A 21,264-nucleotide genomic window follows, 5' to 3' on the forward strand; every position below is an offset into this window, starting at 1 on the left:
TTTGAGCGAGACCGCCTGCGTCCTTGGCTCAAAGCGGGATTCGTAGATCTAAAGATTCGAGAGATAAGAAAATAGACAGAGAATGTGGTTCGACTAGTTCTTGCGTTGAAGTAGCCGTTTGAATTAGAAAGTAGCGTTTGTATAAATCAAGGTGAACAAAATTAAGCGATGTGGGTATATCGATAAAATCGACAAATGTTGGATTCCGATGAATTGTCGATGCAGAACGTATGCCGAGGAAGCGTCACGAGAAGCCAAAAGAGGCAAATCCAAGAAGCCGGGTGATCGAACAGAACAAAGTTGAGAGAGAGTCAAAGATTAAATCCAGAGTAGTCGATGGAGTAAACAAGTAAAAATTGATGAATGAAAGGGCGATGCGAATGAGCGATCGGTGAAAGGATATCGAAATGTCGAGCGGTAGATCCTCAGCGAAGAGCCGTTGAAAGGGATCGAGAGAAGCAAGCTTCAACGAGGTTGAGTACTTGCTCAGACCGTAATCAGGTGACAAAGGGGCCTGGAATGTGGTCGGTTTGAAGGGTATTCACGCTCAAGCGGCGAGTCGGGTGATTAACACACGACCTAAAACGCGAGCACCAGCTGGTTGTCTTTCCAAGACAGTTTCAGCAGACAACGTCCTCCAAACGATGCCTACCCAGATGTGAATAGTCCAGGTATTACCTTCTGTCGAACCTCCTCTTGTGGAATTGTGATAAAAACTTTTTGATGGTTTCGATTATTCTGTGAGTGGAAATTCTGTTGGCAGTCTGATTTCGATGACGGTGTGTCGAGATTAAGCTGTGGTGGTGACGATGATGTATCCGAATACCGAAGGCGGAATAGGCGATAAGGCAAAGAATCGACGAAAGAATAATACAGAGATTAAAATGTGAGTTTTGAGGTATCAATCACCAGTAGATGGATGCGCCTTCCAGAGCCTCAGGGTGTTTGGTCTTGTTCCTACAAATTTCCGTTGCGTTCCGTCTTGTCGTTGTGGTTTTTCCTTTTTTTCTCTTTGTGATGTGCAGAGCGGGCAAACGGACTGACTAATGGGCGAGAGCGCGAGCGAATGCGTGCGGGCAAATTGAGTGGGAATGGAGTTGACTTTGTCTCGCAAACGCGGAAGCGTGAAGCTTGCTTTGGGGAATTGCGATGTAGCCGAAGCGACGCGGGAAAGAGGGAGGAGGGAAAGAGGAGAGAGATGGAAATGAAGGAAGGGGCGCAAAATAGTAGGCGAAGGGGAGAGGAAGGAAGGAGGAAAAAAGGAAGTAAGTGGTGGAGTTTAAGTCTAATACGGATACTAGAGGAGAGGAAGGAAGGAAGGAGTGGAGATGGAGAGGATGAGCGAGAAGACGAGAAGGCGCGAGTGCCAAATGGAGAACGAGCGAGTGGGAAGTGTGGAGACCACTGAAGCCCTTTGCTTGGCGGGCGGGTGTGCTTGGGCGTGCTGTGCTGGGGACGAAGGAAGGAACGGAGGCGATACTGTATGTTCACTGTGCGATGACCCGATGAAGCTGCCACGATACAGTAGATCTTTAGGATCCTACTGTACTTCCCAGGAGGGCAGGCGAACCTTCCTGCCTTCCCACCGCCTTGAGCGATGTTCGTTTCAAAGACTGTGAATGGACAGAAAGCATACAGTGCATCACACGCAGATTAGAGGCTATCTTGGCCAGTGAGAATACGTGCCAGCCCCTTGGGCCAATTTTGGATATTCCCTATTCCATCATTTCTAACCCTCCATCTTCAGAGTCGACACGACGGTAGAAACGCCCGGCAGCAGTCTAAAGGATGCTGTTGGATGGATGGAATGAAAGCTACAGGGCTAAGGCACGTTCACTTAGCGGCCAACGCGCTACTGAGAGCCCAGTTGCTCACTAACAAACCAGGCAAGGGGGTCATGGCCTGTATCGACAGTGCCTGAACACAGTACGAGATCGATCACCTCATTTATGCCTGGGGGACATGGATTTATTCTGATGTTCGCTCGCTCGGCTGAGTTTAATCCATGTATTTGGTTTCGGGCACTGACTCACAAAAAAAGATATATTGATGACGAGGTTGACCCCATCAAAACATTCGCTTGACCGCAGCCCAGGGGGAAAAGTTAGGGTACGTATGCACACAAAAGCAAGAGTTTTATGAGAATACGAGTAGCTAAACGGAGCAGCTCATTTGAAATACCAAAATGGAAAGCTTCCACAGCAGTCAAAACCTCCCACCTTCCGGTGGTGGCCAATCGTGGCTCGAAATAACACCTGAAGATGCTAACTTGGTCGCGCAGTAGTCTCTGACGAGATAGCGCGTGACAATCCAGTCAGGACCTTAGAAGGACCTCCTTCTGGTGGGTATGGACTGGACAGCTCATCCACAAAGACGCCCCCCTGGAGCTTACATGCAAGTGACAAGGGGTCCTCGAAGGCTCATCATCTCCAATCAGAGGAGGCTGCGGGCGCCGCGACCGACATGAGGCAGCCTCCAAGGGGTAGACGACAGGGGGCACAGTCTCAAGGCGGCGTTTTGGCGTCCGATGCCGCCAATCATACGAGGCCCTTCAGGGGATTGAAGCATCGGATGTGATGGGAGAATGGATCCTTGCCGCTTTTTGTAACGGCCTGATCGGCATCCATCCATTCTTTTCGAGGGCCAGTCTCTTTGAAGCTGTGCCTCTTTGTTGGTTTGATTGTTGCTATATCTGGCTGGCAAGATCAAAGAGATCACGACACGTTGATGAAGGATTCGTGAATTGTCATGGTAGCATACCGACACGCAAGCACGCGCAAAAAGGTCTGAGCGTCGCTTCTTTACTCCGTAAACGAAACATGATGGGAAGCGAGACATCGGAGATGACAGCAGCCACAGGTTGATATATTCAGCGCCTTGAGGAATGAACCGAGTCCCGAGGAACATAATCCTCAATAGCCAAGAACGAGTGCCAGACTGATTGCCAGTCGCAATTAAGAATCCCGGTGGGCGACAGGGAAATACCTGGCGTGTTGGGAATCTCTTTGCTGTGAGTGTCAAAATCAATGTCAAATTGAAACCCTGTCACGGATCGCCCGCGGCGGGCTTCGTCCATGCAAAGCATGTCTACTTGCTTTTGTCGTCGTGACCGGACTCATCCAACAGGGCGGCTGTTGTTTATTATCGTCGGTTTGCTTATAGCAGGGTCTTACTATTATTCTTTGACGCCTGGCCTGCCTCAGCTTGCCCAGAGTCCGTATTTCGCAGGCAGTCGCTCTACCGGAGTGACCGTTAGCTCTGCCGTAGCACTGACAGCTGTTGCTCAATTCATCCACACGACGCCTACAGCACAGCACAGGGCCTACGGCCACCTATACCTGAATCTTGGGGAACGGACCATCCCGTCTTGCTTGAAAAAGCATAAACGTGAGTATCAGTGTTGTAGCACATCCGTTCTCCTTGTTTGGGCTATCAGTTCGGCAGGTTTATGCCCATCGCGGTCAGCATCGCCCGAGGCCCCTTGTCGGCGTCCAACTCGATTCGTATTTTCCCCACGTCTCGAGATGTTTCATCACCGCAGAACTCCTTGTCCATTTCCCATTTCGATCCATCGTCCTGCCCTACCTTACCCTGTCCGCTTTGGGGGCTAAGTTCGATGTTAGGCCCAGTACTAAGCAGACCCTGGCTCAACGCGACACGTGCCGTGAAAAGGTGACGCGCTGCCTATCTCAGGCGAACCGAGGTGATGGATTTTTTCTGTTTATTTGCTACTAAATTAGTGTCTGCATCTTCAACGGATGCAAGTGTTTGTTGTTGTTATGAATAGCTCAGTGGCTTTCTCCATTGTTTCTTCATTCTGGCCGAGCTGCAGCTTGAGAGACATGGCGCAAGTTTTGGAATGAGCTTTGATGCACCGTGGACTGGACCCTTGTCTTGAGCCATTGAGAAACGAAACACTACGGCACCGTAGCCACCGAATAAGTCGATGGGACAAGCGAGGGTACTGCCTGCAGCGGTGCAGCCTGTCCAAACGCAGGTACATGCAACCGTACGCACACGCACAAACACACACCGAGAAACTTTTTGGGTTTGTGTCAGTGTAGGTTAACTTGAACCCTATGCGATATGTGGTCGTGTTCGTCTCAATCTTATGCAGGGGTTTTGATGATAGGAGATGCGATCACGAAGAAGACAATAACCCAAAAATGAACTAGGTTATTTACCCGCTCCATGTCTTGAGCCTAGCTGGGGTTTACTAGAGGCATAGACATGTCTTGATCTCCCTTATTCTAAGCGGGGAGATACCCAAACTCATCCGTCATTCTTGACTGGCGCCGACATAGGAATGTGTGTGTTGGTTCTGTGCTGTTTCGGTGGTATAAGCTGCTGGTCAAATATGCAGTTTCGAGCTATAGGCCACCGTCGGCTCTCTTGGTTCTCTGCATATTTTTGACAAATACCATGCTCATAGTATGTATCTAGTATGCATTTTGGCGCCTGACCGCAACCAACACTGGCATCAATTATGATAATTTGGTCTCCCAGCCCACATCACGAACCATTCATTTATTGCCGCATATGCATCCCTCATCCTCGCGCTTACGTGCAGGCGTCCCTCTTCATATAGTACAGCTATACCAAGTAGGTATACAGTCGGTATTTCTTGCAGATCGCGTCTAACAACCAATATCATAACCTCCCAACCGCCCTTTACGCGCTTGCCAACGGCTCAGCACCAATAAATCAGCACCAAGAGACGCAAGACGCACAACATCACAATGTGCAACCGCATGCAGCAGATATGCAGCCATCATGTACGGATTACTGCTCACGGCGCTTACAAAAGGGGCTTCTGCACTGTTTACGTACCGTATGTATCTAGTATTTTAGCGTCAAGTGCGTGTAACCGAAGGTCTAGAGCTTTTTGGTTGTTGTGATTTGCTTGTCTGAGACCTTGCAGCCGCCGTCGCGGTTAAACCCGAGTCGTTGAATCGATAGCGTGGAAGCTATCGAATGAACCCAATTATTTTCATAATTAGAGGAGAATCTTTAATTACAAGGGTTAATTATGCTTTTGGCCGTTGAGATGGTGAAATTACTCCGTCTTCTCTCTGATCTGTCACAGGGACAGTTGCGGCACATCACCCCAACTCAACCAACCTACCCTGCATCAGAAGAGCTCTGAGTCTGAGATGTGTCGCGACTTCAACACAAACTTTTATTTGGGAGACATATTGAGTTCAAATTACCAATTCTCGTTCGACTCTGTGACATTAGCTGCTTCGCATTGCTCGTACGCCAGCGACTTGCAGAAGTTGTGTCGTAACTGCGCCAGACGTATGCAAGTTACACGTCCCTAGTAAACTCTATATAAATTGGCATGGAGCCTCACTCGGTAGATCGGATGGACACGTTGTCACCAGTTAAACTCTCGTCAACCGGTACTTGAATCAAACGAAGCGGATACCGGCAGTTCGGTAGAGTTTAGGCCAGATCGTCGGGAACGTCTTTCAGATGTGAATGAGGTGAGTTTCGACTGGGCTTACTGAGGCTGGGTTCGTGGAAGGATGAGAGGCTATCGAGACCACTTAAAGAAGACATGTGAAATGCAATTGAATAATCGTGTTATACAATGCTGAGTCCCGCTCAAGCCATGACTGTTATTCTGTGTTGCTGTGAACTGATACTTGGCTATGGTCTACGTGAACGGAGTGTTAATGAACTTCGACTCACCCACATGATGCGAGTCACGATCTCGAAATAGAGTCGACCGGTAATTAGCTGATACCGCTATCACTGATTGGACAAAAGAACAATAGTCGTGATCGTCCTCTTCATATTGTGATAGACTCTGCAAGTTGCCCTGTGTCGTATCAAATCAACCGCCTGATGTGCAACACTGAAGAATGAACAACATCATTGTGATCTGTAGCTCATAAGAACCCAGAAAGCTCAGGAAAAGAGCGAGCAAGTGTAAGAACGGGCCATAATTATGTTAGAGTCGAGTCTTGGGTGAATAAGAACCCAGCTAACGTTGGCTATTGAAGTCACCGAGACTAAGCACGTACCCTATATCTATCGTGAGGCCTCAACTGTCCGCTCTGTGAAGCGGAATCAGTAAAACATGGTCTCCAATCGCCATCAAGTTCACAGACCTTGGTTCGATATCCTGCAAAATATGCTCTGGAGCGTTGTTAATTTGGGCTTCGGTCGTTCCAACGACTTCTAGTAACGTTTCTCGAGGAAGACCATAGAGAGTCTCAGAATATACTAACAATGCCAATTGATATAACATCAGATTACTATTCGAACGGATAACTTGAGGAAACCTGTGAAAGGAAATGTCGAGACGGGGTTTGCGATTTGTGAATCTGAAAACATCAGCGCTGCAAGAGGACTTCAGATCGGAATTCTAGTGACTGCGTTCCGAATTCGTGAGGAAGGACATATAGACATCAGCGGGATCTTCACTTGGTGAGTGGGATAATTGACTAAGTGGCAAACTATAAACGCCAACATACTCATACTTGGCTGCCCACGATCTTCATTACTGTGTTGTGTTGCTGAGTTTGAGGCGACAAGTCCAACACATTCATATTATTCGGGTCAGAATATCTCTTGGAGAGAGGCAATAAAGACAAGAGAACAAAGTAGCATGAAGCCTACGTGTGCCATCTAGCACAATTCAAAAGTGGCATAATAGCCAGCATCAAAGTGGCATAATAGACGGAGAAGGATCTTGTTATCCTGGAGTATTACCACAGAATGAGAACCACGTGATGGCCAAAGTTCCCTTCGACACATAGTTTGTATCTGTACATACAGTACTTACTAGAATGTAATGGCCTTGCCTAGTCACCTCATACTGGTTCGCTTGCTCTTAGATAGCTACCCCCAGTTCAGCCCTAGGCCGCCAAGCATGACTAGAACCTTGGCGAGATCGACCTTGACCATTTCAAGTTCCATCTTGAACTGGATGATGAACAAGTAAGCCTCCCTCACCTAGTATCACACTCTTCAACAATGACGACAAGTCTACGAATGTCTTGATGGGAGTTACACTAGGAATAAGACACTGAGTCCCCGTTTCGCTGTTCCTGCTCATCACCACGTGGCTTGCTATCAAGGTAGTAACCAAGTCACATCATAAACTCCGTGTCAACTCGGACCGAACGTTGCTCTTCGGAGAGAAATGCATTCTGCAGAACCTCAAAGAGATGCACTACAACGCACCCTAAACAGATACACAAGCTGCAATGCGTCTCGACCAATAAGATCCTCTCACAAAACAAGGAAAGGAACACAAAGTGGCCATAGGTAATGTATACAAGCTGCAAGCTGTCAGTGACACCACAGCAGCCATGCCCGACCTCTCACGACGTTCCCCAATGACACTTGCCCCCTCGAATCTGCAAACAACTAAAGCATACGCGCTAGAAGCATCCAAAAGGGGCATCATCTTTCGATCATCCCAGCCGTCCACTTACAAAGCCAGGCCGAATCTGCGACCATATCAAAAAGAGTGTTTCAATATCCCAGGTCCTATAGCATATGCAGATGCACGAAACACGTCATGCGGACATGGTACAAAAGTCCCACAGCCGGGCTTTGTTATACATAAATCTTTCTATCCTAGACCAAGCGTATTCTCTCCCCACAAAAGCCATCAGCAAGGGGCTAGTTGTTTCTGACAGATGTTTCTGACAGAGCCAACTCCGCAGACTAGGACTTCGATTCAGTTTGGTCGTATCCCGTACCTAGCTCTCACTCCATGTGACAACTCAATCTCTCAATATCAGCCCTATAAACCCCCTCCCTCCCCTCTTCTCACGAGCACATGTCCTCTTTGCCCGTGATCACCCGCTCACCGCACACGACCTTGGAGGTAATTTCATCTCATCTGACGTGAGATCTCTAACTTGTTCCCAGCCGCCTTTATACTATCCTATCCTGAGCAGAAAGAAGCCACCCCTATTCCCTCAAGAGCTTACCGTGCCGGAGCATCATAGGCCAAGAGAACTCGGCACACATCGCCGATCATGGACGCAAGGTAAGCTTAGGGGCGGGCGGGTAAATCACCTGAATTCGGTGAAAGGTGTATAAGTCGTTGGTTTGATCTTCGGTCCTAGACCTGCATAGGCTGCATGACGCGCGAGTGTTCCCCTCCCGCACGAGGCTTTGCAACGGCTCTTAGTCTTTGATGATCTTCTAGGTTGTTTCTGCATTTGGTGATCCATTCGGGCGTCGGGTATCTTGTCTGGGATACGTCCGAGGCTTAGTCCTACGATAAGCACTTGCAAGGTATGGGCTGTGGCAGACTCCTCTGTAAGGCTGACGCGAGCTTCATGGTACAAATCCCGTGATATACCCTCGAGGCTGCTTACTTTTACGAGGACTTGAAGACGTGTTCGAATGGCGACCCGAGCAGTCCGAGTCGAAGTGTCCGTCAATTATGGGGCTTTGTTGAGGGCATTCGCGAGTGGCTTTGGGTATAAGATGAATGTGGGGCTTTGCATGAGTAGATGATGAGAACGATTCAGTCATCAAGCTACGATGCCTGTCTTTGCCAGAGAAATCAATAATAAGATAAGGTCGTTAACAGAAAACAGGTCGTTATATCATCATGAGCCAAGATCTAAACCTCGACATAAAAAACTTTATGAAATACATCTTCAGTTCCATGCGCCCTTAGCCTAATAGCCATCAAAGTAGGTGAGTACCTTAAGGGGTATATTATACTGAGCAGTGTAAAACAAAGATCCAACCCACATCCAAACCGAAAACAAGTGAGACAATGCATCGCTTCAAAACAGCGGCGCAGTCCGCGAGTCATTGAAGTAGGACATGAGAAAAGAAAAGTTTTGCCCAGAAGCGCAGCTGTTGCACCACGTCCACCTCTAACATAAGTCGTAAACGGTCGTTACACATGGGCCCCTATACCGAACCAAAAGTGCCAATCACATTTGGTCGGAAAAAGTCATCCGACAGTAGTACACATGGTCGTTACGAAACTGTCGACTCGTCATCGCATCTCCTCAGGCCGGACAGTTGCTCCGTAGAAACCGCCCCCGTGGTTGCCACCGGAGGCCGCACATGCAAGGCAGACTCCGCCGCCATAGACACGCGTATGTCTTGTCCACCCGGCGCCCTCGGAGTCGAGAACACCAATGATCTCGCCCTGGACGCCGATCTCCACGGTTCCTGCGTTGGGTGGGGCCGGTGGAAGCAACGGGCTTGCAGGTGGGTAGGAACTGGGCGAAAAGGTCAGATCGGCAGCATCCGACATCCCTTGGGATGACTGAGACACGGGAACTCCGATAGGAAGAGTCTTGTTGTAAGAGCGCCGACGGGTGACCGATGTTGAGGGTGAGTTGTCAGGCAGAACAGCGTTGGCTGTCGACGACATGTAATCAGGGTTAGGCTGACGAATAAAACTATCCTCGCCTGGTCGTGGACGGTCATCAAAAGTGAAGACGGCAGTGCTCAGCTCAGGCGGCGTCAGAGGTGGTGCAGGAGGTGGTCGTGACATGAGATGTCTGGACATGAGATTGTCTGGACTCTGCCAGTTGGGGTCGATGACCAGTTTCTTGTCTGTTTGCCGGGTGTGCAACATATCCTCAGGGGCCATATCCTCCTGGTTAGCAGGCGGCGTCATAGTCTTCTCATTCATAGCCCAAAAGGGTTGCGACTGAAGCCGTCGAGTATGCGACAACGATGAGATGGGTAGGGTTTGCTGATCCGAGCCGCGCATCTGTCGCAACCATAGGTAGAGTCGCAAAACGCAAAAGCGTGCGATGACAGCAACAGCAAAGATTGCGAGGCCAGCTTGAAGAGTCTGAAAGGAGGAAGACGTCTTGTTCAAGTAGTTACTGTGAGTTGACGTTGAGGTGGTGGTGTCAGGTGTAAGTTGTGTTACACCTCGATTAGTTACGGGCATGGTGCGTCGTTTATGTCAGTGATTGATTGATATATTCGCGGAAACTTAATTTTGGCGCCGTCGGTCACTTGGCGGGGCCAAAGGTCACTCTACTTTCTGCGGTCAGACGGTGACTTTCTGGGGGTATGCTTGCCCGTTGCGTTGACAATCCTCGTCTGGGTTGGTTGGGCGGAGTCGACTCTGTAGACAAGAAGGCTGGGCTGGGTTGAATAGACAGGGTTGTTGGTGGTCTTGAATCCGGTCGATCCAAGGCTATGCTTCAAACACCCGCGGTTAAGGGCGCTTGGTCAGAATGAGAAAACGAGTTTTGTTTGGAGAAAAGCGGCGCCCGAGTAAGCCTTGTGAGTCTCCGGACTTTGGTAGTGGCTTGTATCAGATAAATTATCTGGTTGATGACTCGATCACGAAGTGACTTCCGTCGCAAATCTCAACACTCAGTAATGCTGGAGCCAATTATGTCGATTTATACCAGGCGATCGCCGTCGAATTATTTCCCAGCAGTGCGAATATGGTAGATGACCTCTTGGTCGTCTTTCGATCACCAAAGTGATACTCGAGTTGTGATTGAATAGACAGGGCGTGGTGTGAAGCCTGTTATATGAGATGCATATAAGAGAAGTCAAAGGATCAAAGTGCAAAAGCAATACCGGCTATTTGTGTAAGGTTACGTAGCTGGGGGACTGAGTCTTATATGATGGCTGTTCATGAACTGATGGAAACTCTCGAGTAAGGTCAATGTAGCAAGCCAAGCCAAGAGCATCACTTGATGAACTTCGGGCCCAATGTCAAAGGATAGTACGACACCCCTCTTGGACCACACCCTGCTCTTCAAGGGTCTGAGCTAGGAATATGGAGAAAATGAACATGGATTCTCTTTGCAAAGGAGCGGAAAGAAATGCTTCAGACAGCCTCTTTCAAAGGGGCTACTAATCGAGACTAGCTGTGGCTTCGGTCCCGGGACGTGGGTACAACGTTTGACTTGTAGGGGTGGCTTTGACAAGTGGAGTATTGATTTCTGGAGGTGTTGGGAGGATTTGAAAATGACCGAGTAAGTGTGGCTCTGGTTAAGGTTGCCCGAGTTCTAAGAAGCTGTCACTGAAGACTTGGACAAGAGCTGCCAGTGGGACGAGCCCTTTGTCGATCGCTCCTTGCGACATTTTTGGCATGATCTCATGTGTAATTCAGAAAGGACCGGGGTTTTCATGATGAAACATTAATCGGGGGCAGGGAATGAGATCCTAGAAGCAAGCGTGAGATTGCAATGTCATCGCAAGCTGAGCCGGGCTGGATCGTGTCAATCAAAGTTGATCAAGGAAACTCGATGAACCGCGTGCTCCAAAAAAGTCTCCAACCATTAACAGCTGGGCATGGGGTCGTCGAATAAAGTCAGAGCAAATTGGTAAATGGGTCGTACTGGACCCCGAGGGCGTGTTGTAAGAGTCGTTTCCTGCAGTCTGCAGTCTGCAAAAGATTGGCATCCCTGTTTTCAGCCCGAGATTTCCAACGAAGGCGTCAGAGGCACAAAAGTCGCTTGGCCAAGCCGGGCGTCCCTGGGCCATGATGCTCCACGATCGCACTGCAATCTGCTTCGAGCCCCCAGGGCCCAAGCCCTGCAGATTAGTTTACTGACCAAACCCAAATCTGACCAGTTTGGCGAGGGAGTGACGCCAGAAGATGGGCTAAATTGAGCATTTCAGCTGAGGTGAGCCCTACTTGTAGCGACGCCATGGGCTAGAGACAGACCCTTGCGGCGAGCTTGTTCCAGGCCAGGGGTGTATCTAAGCGGCTATTGGTCGAGCCTTTGGCCTTTTGGGCAAGACAAGGCTACGTTAGTGGCATGGGAATCGGGCAAGTCTCAAGCCTCTGTAGAGAAGGAATCCCTACTGCATCTATCGAACCGTTTTCGAACGATCTAAGGCGGCAGCAATTGGCTTGGTCCGACACATATTGGCGCACGAGATCGACGAGAGAGTCCACATCGCGATAGGGCTTCTCAAGAAGCTTTGCGAATCTGGATCGTCAGGCCGAGCGGTGTGGTACATTTTTTCAATACTGGTGTAATGGCGCCGACTATGTCCCTGCATGAGGCGCTTCCAATGCAACCTTGGACAAACGATATCCGGAGAGTAGCAGTAACGGTCGCGGTCATAAAAGGTTATTGTGAATTCTTTTGCTTCTTGGGCACTTTCCGGGTCCACTGTCGGTGTAGGGCGCCTGACGAAACTGAACTGTCTCTCCCTGATGAGAGACAAGCAAGCCCGCCTCCGCGTACTGTAATCGATACTCCAGCAGCCAAGCCCAGTAGAAGTTATCATAGGAGAATCAATGGCGGGGCTCTTGTCATTACTCGACTGCCTATGCATCTGGTAGAAAAGGTGTAAGTGATATTGCATGTGGAGCTAACCACGATGGTTGCCATGAACTTTTGTTGGGCTGGAAGAGTCTATGCAACTCGAATTCCTTTTGACTGGTGAAGCGCCTCATCATGGGTTTCTGCGTCATTTCGGGGGTTGCTTTGCAGGCTGAAAGGGTCTCGTGTTGGTTGTGATATCTGTTAGTTTGATAGGGTTCTTGGTTTGAGAATACCTGTGCTGAATGATGATGATTAATGAGCATTTCTCCCCGATTTGATGCATCAAAAGACGTGTCGCGTGGCTGTATACCACCCATGCCACGCGGAGAGGAGATCGATGCCTGCTGCTGTGCAAGACACGGCACGACGCGGGACAGCATGTCATTGCAGCTGGAAGTGCTTGCTTCCGAACTAGAAGGTTGAGTTTTGGTCAATGCATCGCATCCATCGATGGAGATCCCCGTCCTCCCGATATCGTTGCCCTTGGGCTGGGCTGGGCTGGGCTGTGGTGGCAGTGGATGCTCTGGTCTCGGGGATCGTCCAGTGCAGTCTCGATTGTGACACTGAAAAGAACCGACTCAGCTGAAACGATGGAATTACGACACGTGATTGGATGCAAGAATGGAAGGAACGGGGCCGCCTTTCCTTGTTTGGCGCTGGGCTTGCAAGGGGCGCCTGAAACTTGACGTTCACACCCAACCACGGAAGAAAGGCGACGCTCACATCCAACATCCCATCCCATCCCCCATCCATTCTAATAGTACAAGCAAGTTAAAGGTTGCCGCTTAGATCTTGCTTTATCGAAAAACTCAACCAAGGACGTGACTCTGTTCGTCAATGTATTGCATGATGCATGATGCATCCGCTCTGTACTATCATGACAGGGATTCGCAATTATGATATCGCCGCGCATTATTGCCTGCCAAGCGTCACATTGCATTACAAGCGACGGTTGGCTGTGTCTGTCTCCGAATACCCTCTCTCAACCCGGCTAGGTTCTAACATTCATTCGAACCAGTTCGAACCATGTTTGATTACCTATTTCCAATACCGAACGGGCCATCGTGTGCTCCTTAGTTCATGATATCTAACAGGCCACACAGACGCATGGTTCAGGTTGACCGTCAATATAATATTGTCTACCACAATTCATCAGTCTCGGCCAAGCCAATGTCTCTCTTTTCCCCTGCTGGCGCTTTAGACCTTCTCCAGCGTTTCGGTAGCCAATCACAGACCCAGAACCGGCGACGGCGGTAACCTTGCCCAGCTGGACTGATTGTCAATACGATGGGGTCTGGGCTTCTGTCAAGGGCCATGGCAGTGAACTGTCAGTTGCCATCAAAGAATGTCGCGGGTAAATCGCTTACAAATAAATTTTATCAGGCTCTCTTTACCCTCCGCAGAAACTCGGATTCTTCAGCTTCCTGCCGAGTCAGTCGTGACTACGACGTGAACCCACCCCAGGGTAAACCGATACCCTACTGCCTTCTAGAAGCCACATTAGGGTGTCTCGTCGCATTGCAAGAGATGCGGCTGCGCCGCATGCAACGCAATCTCTTTTGCTACCAAAGCTCAGGCCGAATAGAAAAAAAGGTTCACCTTGAGGCCAGTGAAATACGAGGGTGAACCCCGTCTTTACAAACATCAATAAGATAACCCCGCGCGTTCCGAGTGCCCCATTCATCCAGAGAGTTGCATGCAATCCTACTCTGAATGGGTTTTCAGCCGTGATGGGATTCGTTTCCTACATCATCATGCTTGCTTGGCCATGGTGCACATCAAGCAACGATCTTCAGACACGCATCAGTAGCGTTTCCATTAGGCTATCTGGGGTGGTGGCCGGTATTTCCAACGTTCTTATACGATGATGACAAGACAAGGATGTAATGCGAGTCCCATGCTTTCTCTCCATGTGGGTGGTTGTCTTGCGTTCTTGCAGTATGTTTGTGGCTGTCTTACTACATAGCTGCGGATGCAACATACGCCGCATCTCAACACAACGTCGATTTTCGCAAAGTGTAATAGTCAGTATTCCTCTCATACAACCCTGGTCTCGGCAGGTACCTCTAGCAGAAATATCGGCCGCTCTGCAACTTAATTAGGCGGAATCCTTTCCTCCGTGGATCCACGCCGACATTCTGACACGGGGATGCAAACTCCGCCATTTTGTCCTGGCCAGCTCTGGGACTAACAAGAACTCCTAACCACTCTTGGTCAGTGTTCAAAAATAGCACCCTGTTCAGCCTTACGAGCCAGTCCCCACCACCTTGGTCAATATCCTTGTCAATGTCACATTCAAGTCCAGTCAATCCTCGCCAACCCTGCAAAACAATCAACTACTGGCGGAGAACCTCCCACGGATAGGGAAAGCTCCTTCAAATCATATCGAGCATCACAGATATATACCTTGTCTAGGACTTTTCTCTCTCTTTTCTTTCGAACCAATGCTTTATGCGTACAGGGTATAATACCTGTATTATTCCACTTCTTGGCCTCGAGTCATCCATCGTCATCGCTCAAATTGCCTTTTTGAGAGTTGGCAAATTGTTGCCTTCAGCCTCGTGTTTCGACGTGGGCCTTGCTGACAAGGGAATGACTTACACAAGTCTGACTGGCGCAGCACAACAAATAACACTCACGGAGAACAAGCTCGGCGCAATTCGACAGCAACGGATTGCTCGGCCTCATTGATTGCGCAAGATACGCGACGACTCTTGCCACTCTCAGAAGTCAATTACTCGCGTTCGTGTCCAGTTTCAGATACTGCGGGCGCGTCTATCCGTAGCAGCATCCCAATCATCATCGTCACAAGCGTTGGTTCGCGATGAACAATGACATTCGCTCCACCTGGGATGCCCAACCATGAACCAGCCATTACATCTCACCGCTTGGCCTAGGCGCGGATCTAACCAGCCTCTTGACATCCCATACCACTAAAGCCCAGATATCAAGCTTCATCATTGACTCCGCAACGCCCGATCATCATGGCCGTTAATTATGCTTACTTCAGAAAAACTCAAACTTGGCTGGATTCGAACCCACCTTGGTTATGTGTTGATTTCACATGAATTGATGTACTCACATGATTTAGACTCATGCGGTCAGCTACATTAGCCGAATCTCTTGTCTAAGGAAAAGCAAATAAATCTCAAGATCCTTGTCCTGAAGAGAGAGACGTAAGTACGGAGTAGAGCGACGACGACCGAGATCCGCTCGGGCGGAATATGAGGCCCAGCAACAGTGTACCAGACATCGAAAATCACAGCGTAATTGGTTTAGTGGTAAAATTCTCCGTTGCCATTCGAGCAGCGTCGGGGAGCCCTGGGTTCGATTCCCAGATTACGCATTGCAACAGTCACTCCAATGAGTGATCACATCTTTTGCTTGTTGACATACAATCCCTTTTTGCTGGTCTATGGGCAACTTGTTGTGTGCAAGAACTGAAGATACTGGCAAGACTGGTCTGTTGGTGATCTGGCTGGCCCAAAATTTTCCCATCATAGGTGGCCCCCCTCTGATTCGAGGAAGTTTTGTGCCGCAGGATATTTCTTTCAGGTGGAACGAAGAAGATGGCTTGCGCATGACCAAGCCTCTTTGAGAATATAACTCATGGATCACCGCTCCTGGAAACCAATATCAGCCGCATTATCGGTGCTGGAGCCCCTCCTGTTGGTGTACTATGGTCAAGTTGAGCAAATCGGTAAGGCACAGAAGCATGAGGCTGGCTGACAAGCCTCGGCGCTATCCTCACAACTTGGAAGTTAGTGAGGGCCTCGGTCCCGATAACTTGGAATTCCCCTCTATCGAATGCCTTGGCGTCAAGCCGTCTCCGGCAGTGCATCTTAGTTTGATTGACTAACTCTGACCGTTGACCTGGTGGTTGGTTCTCAAGTGTCACTGACCGACTTCCCCGGAAAAAGCTAGTTCTGAGTTCAAGAGCAAGTGTATTTCATAGGCAACTATCAACTCGCTTGCGCTCAGGTCTATCGTGCAAAATTGCATACACCCATCGCCCATTCCCTCGTAGAAAGTCTGCTTCTGCTAGATCCTCCCAATACTAACCAGCAGAGGATTAACCAACCCCGTAACTATGCGCGCCCCTAACCAATAAGGATATATATAAGTACCTTCGTCAAAACAAAAGAGCATGAGAATAGAGGAGCTAGATCCGCAACGGAGAGCCCAATGATGTTCCCTAGATGCCACCTGACAGCTCCATTGGTTCGGGCTCCATAACGCCGACCATACCATCCTCGTCCCGCTCTTCCTCCATCATCTCGATCAGGCTGTCGAGATTCGTGTCCAGGCTATCGCCCTCCTTCGGATCGAGACACCTCTTGAGAAGTTTCCTATACTTTTCAATCTTCTCACCCGTGCCCACCATGCTCAACGCCTCGACATAATCCGTCTCAGCTGTCCGCTGCTCAGCAAGCAATGTGCTTAGTTGGCGGGCGAGACTCAGCCTCTCTTCGTATGACTCTTCCTGCACGCCTCCATCGCCATTGATGCGGCTGAGCTCACTGTCCACTGACCGCTGAATATGTAAGCGGTTTTGGTGTGTGATGAGTGAAAGCACCTGATGCTTGGCTAGATTGGCTTCTTGGTTGTTTTTGGACGCTGCTTCTTCTGACTCGAGCTGCCCCTCAGCGTCTGTTATGTTTTGCCGGAGAACATTCAGATCTGCCTGGGTGTTGGCCAAGATCCGCTTCGCCTCTGCCTCTGCTACATCCTTCTCCCGCCATTCCTCTTCGTAGCTCTTAGCTAGATCCTGGAACTTCTCCATAATCAGGGGCGTGATCCGTGACTGGACAGTGTTTGCTGCCGCGGACTGAAAAGCCACCGGAGGTTGCCGATTCGCCTTCTCGAGCAGCGCATCCTTGAAAGAAGCATGCCGTTGAGATTCAGGGGCAAAAGGAGACGACGATCGTTGAGGTCCACGCTCTTTTTTCGTCGCGTTCAAATCCATAATGAGATCCTCTGCCCTGACTCCGTCGTTATTCGTAAGATCCGATGAAGCGTTGCGTCCTAACAGTGCTCTTATGCACTTCCTAGCATTCCGCTGCGCCGCAAGGTGTAATGCTGTATTTCCGTCGTTATCTTGAACATCCAGCAATTTCTGAAAAGCGCTTGGTTCTAGACCCTCCTGAAGTTTGTTGAGAATGTTGTCCAAATAGTATCTTGAGCATGATGAGTTGAATACTCTGCCGTTCTTCATAACAGCCGCATGATGTATCACTGTACAGCCCATATTGTCACGAGCATCGAATGTTTCGAATAGCTCTTTCATCACGACGGGAAAGCTCTGCTTCTCGTAACAGTTCGTAAAGTTTACTGAGTGCATGAACGGTGTCTCGCCGCGTATGTTTCTGACGGTGGAAGATGCGTTAAATCGCTTGAGTTGCTTGACAACATCAACGTCTCCCATCGCAGACGCCCAGTGAAGTGCCGTATGATCCTCCGCATCGATCGGCCAGTTAGGTTGAAAGTTGGCGGGTGGATCAGGCTTCACTGCTGGTTGGTCTGTCTTGCTGAGGAGGAAGTAGTCGAGAAGCTCGTCGCCGTATAGCGCATGCTGTTGCTCGGTAAGGTCTTGCAAATTGCTATCGTCTCTTCTACGCTTCCGTCCTGTGCCTGGCACTTGAGGCATCTCGAAACGTTCGTCTTCGGCCATGTAAGATGCTGATGCCACTGTGAGGTTATCTGGTGTATCTTCGTCGCCCATTACCGTATCGGGATCATCGTGAATTACAGGCGCAGGAGCAGGAGCTGGAGGGGGATCTGATAACTGTCAGTTGGCTCCTATCTGGTATTACACTCGACATACTGTTCCACTTCGGTAGCGGAGGCTTAGACTTTGGTCCCTTGGGTTTACTAGCATGCCTGGGAGCAGGAGGTGGGCTCTCCGCACCAGCGACATATTCAAAGATGGGTCGTAATCGATCGATCACACTGTGCCGCTCTGCTAATGCTTGTCCGCTCTCGAGCGGTATCCAAGTACCTGTACATTGGCGTTAGAGTTTAGATGGCGTGTCTGAGGAGTTGGCGAACCTTGGTATTTTCCATAACCACCTTGGATTTTCTCGTGTACGTCTTTTTGCACATCTCGCTCGAGAATTCTGGTTCGAGCTGGCTTGTCGAACCCAGCAGCCTTCAGGATATGTGTTGCATTGATCCAGTTATCGTGTCTCCTTCGCATGACATGTTCTTTGAGGTCACCACCAAACTGGAATTCGTATACAGGAATCTGAAAGAGAATTGATTAGTAAAGGCATTGGATGGATAGTACTAGTGGGGGATGGTAGTATCAGGGGCAAGCTCCATCAAAGACATTTGGTGCTCACGACACTCCAGCTTCAAACGAAGCTGTTGAGAAGAATGCACCAATAAAGTGACATAAAAGAGATGGCAGGCAGCAAAGACTTACACCACTGTATACAGCGCTGTAGACGCCAGGTCCAGAAGCAGCAGCTGCTGCTGCGTTAGCATTGGCCTTGACCATGTGGGCGGCTAAGATGAAGCAATTCTGGGATCATGCGCGATGGTGACGGGACGAGGGCGAAGAGGATTAATCGAGAGGGTTAGCAGGGCAAGATAGAACTCGTAACAATCATCAGCGGCGAAGGAGAGGTCGAATTGAACGTTGCAAATGGGCTTTGCAGTATCGTCAAAAGCTCTTCCCAAGGTCCAAGTTGCCTAGGTAATATGAATTCACGTCAAAGACGCGGTCCACGGTTGAGAAGACGCGCTTTCACGCGAAGCACTTAAAGTGCTGCTGCCTGAGGCGTTGAGATGGTCCCTCGGACTCACGTGACTCGAGTACTGCCACGGGGCGCCTCCTGAAGCTGGCAGATTGCTAGTGGGCGAGGCATTGGCCTCGACGGGATTGATTGGCAGGGGTACAACAAACAAAATAGACAATACCAACCAACACTCGGAACTTTCTTGAAAGACACTTTATGGATACGACGAGCTGGAGACGCACTGTGGGATTCTTTGTTTGTTAGCTAATGCGCGAAGCCTCGAGGCTATTACTTGCTGTGAGCTCAAAGGACGAACACTGGGGAGCTCAGAACAGGGACTCGTATGGTAACAACAAAGGAGTCCGCAACGATATATTATAGGGACGACATACAACACTCAGGGACAAACTCTAAAACCAACACAATATGGCAGACTCCTTACATAATGCGCCTATAGTCCTCGACAACGGATCTGGCACTATTCGAGCTGGTTTCGCCGGCGATGATCTACCAAAATGTTACTTTCCCTCGTGGGTTGGTCGACCGAAGCATCTGAGAGTTCTCGCGGGTGCCCTCGAGGGCGAGGTATTCATAGGACAAAAGGCCTCCACTGAATTGAGAGGGCTACTCAAAATTCGATATCCCCTCGAGCATGGTATTGTCACCGACTGGGACGATATGGAGAGGATCTGGGAGTATGTTTACGGTGAAGGATTGAAGACTCTCAGCGAAGAGGTTTGTTGCTAAAGTGCTTAGCTGTGCAATTGTACTGACATCTTATAGCATCCCGTTTTATTGACGGAACCTCCTTTGAATCCCCGAAGCAATCGCGACACGGCCGCCCAGATCCTCTTCGAGACATTCAACGTCCCCGCACTCCACACATCTATCCAAGCCGTGCTATCACTATACGCCAGTGGCCGAACGACTGGTATTGTTCTCGACTCTGGTGACGGTGTTTCTCATGCTGTACCTGTCTACGAGGGTTTCGCCATGCCCAGCAGTATTCGCCGAATTGACGTTGCAGGCCGAGACGTGACCGAGTACATGCAGACATTGCTACGGAAGAGTGGATATGTCTTTCACACGAGTGCCGAGAAGGAAGTTGTGAGGTTAATCAAGGAGAGCGTCTCTTATGTTGCTCATGATCCACGGAAAGAGGAGAGGGATTGGGTTGGCGTGAAGCCCAATGAGAGCAAGTTTGCCGAATACGTGCTTCCAGACGGCTTCAAGCTCAAGGTGAGACTCTTTATTCTCTACTTAATGTTGAGATATGCTAACATATTGAAGATTGGCGCCGAACGCTTCAGAGCACCCGAAATTCTCTTTGACCCCGAGATTATCGGCCTCGAATATCCTGGTGTACATCAGATTGTCGTTGATGCTATCAACCGAACAGATCTCGACCTGCGGAAATCTCTCTACAGCAACATTGTGCTCTCCGGAGGTAGCACGTTGACAAAGGGCTTCGGTGACCGTCTTTTGACAGAGCTGCAAAAACTGGCCGTCAAGGATATGAGGATCAAGATCTTTGCGCCACCGGAGAGAAAGTACTCTACCTGGATCGGAGGCAGTATTCTCGCTGGATTGAGTACATTCCGAAAGGTCAGTGATGTTGCCATGTTTTCTTTAAGTACTATACTAACGTGTGACAGATGTGGGTGAGCATTGACGACTGGCACGAGAACCCCGACATTATCCATACCAAGTTCACGTAAGAATGGCGTATGCGTGTCACCCTTTGACTTTGCATCTTTGTGATGCAGCCATAAAGACGAAACAATCAGACATGAACATGCATGCCTGAACTCATCGACACTGATTCTTTTTCGCCGCCTGGACCTTTATGATCGAGATGACCTTGACCTTTTGTGAACGCAAGCCCTCACAACCCGAACCAACCCCCTTTGACGCGCTGCTGTTGTTGATAGAGCGAAGCAGAAGCCTTGCATGGAAATGGAAGATATAGTGCTGTTTGGTGTGTAGAGACACCAGTGCAGTTGTAGACAACCTTTGCCAGATAGAGGAAGCCTAATGATACCCTGATGTGTTGAGATTGTGTTTAGTTTTGTGAAGTTGTTCTGTTAAACAAGGAGTCTCTGTCTCTGAGCATCATGCTATAAACAAGGGGACGCAAGAGATTTAGGACTTCTGGTCCGAGTGATGAAAAGACTTGGGTAAGCTTAGTATATCTTCATAAGCCTTTAATTCATCAAAGGCAGCAGTTTTCTTGCTCAGTGAGGACATATCCAGTCACGAGATTAAGGAGTAGG

At 49.3% G+C, this 21,264-nt stretch overlaps 3 protein-coding genes across 3 annotated transcripts; 1 reads left to right on the forward strand and 2 right to left on the reverse strand.

The window, feature by feature from the left end:
- Positions 1-8,983: 8,983 nt before the first annotated feature.
- Positions 8,984-9,898, reverse strand: FTJAE_5667 (uncharacterized protein; the record flags this gene model as incomplete). The annotated part of the gene is made up of 1 exon (XM_037352198.1): positions 8,984-9,898. The coding sequence occupies one exon, from the start codon at positions 9,896-9,898 to the stop codon at positions 8,984-8,986; it is 915 nt and encodes a 304-aa protein (XP_037207160.1).
- A 6,548-nt stretch (positions 9,899-16,446) lies between these two features.
- On the reverse strand, positions 16,447-18,750 carry FTJAE_5668 (MBP1-transcription factor subunit of the MBF factor; the record flags this gene model as incomplete). The annotated part of the gene is made up of 4 exons (XM_037352199.1): positions 16,447-18,029; positions 18,076-18,249; positions 18,300-18,474; positions 18,676-18,750. The coding sequence occupies 4 exons, from the start codon at positions 18,748-18,750 to the stop codon at positions 16,447-16,449; spliced, it is 2,007 nt and encodes a 668-aa protein (XP_037207161.1).
- A 667-nt stretch (positions 18,751-19,417) lies between these two features.
- FTJAE_5669 (actin) lies at positions 19,418-20,709 on the forward strand (the record flags this gene model as incomplete). The annotated part of the gene is made up of 4 exons (XM_037352200.1): positions 19,418-19,726; positions 19,775-20,230; positions 20,282-20,596; positions 20,647-20,709. 4 exons carry the CDS (start codon positions 19,418-19,420, stop codon positions 20,707-20,709), a joined length of 1,143 nt encoding a protein of 380 aa, XP_037207162.1.
- Positions 20,710-21,264: the final 555 nt, after the last annotated feature.

Source organism: Fusarium tjaetaba, assembly GCF_013396195.1.
Source record: "Fusarium tjaetaba strain NRRL 66243 chromosome Unknown NRRL66243_c0000109, whole genome shotgun sequence".
In the NCBI taxonomy this organism is placed as follows: Eukaryota; Fungi; Ascomycota; class Sordariomycetes; order Hypocreales; family Nectriaceae; genus Fusarium; species Fusarium tjaetaba.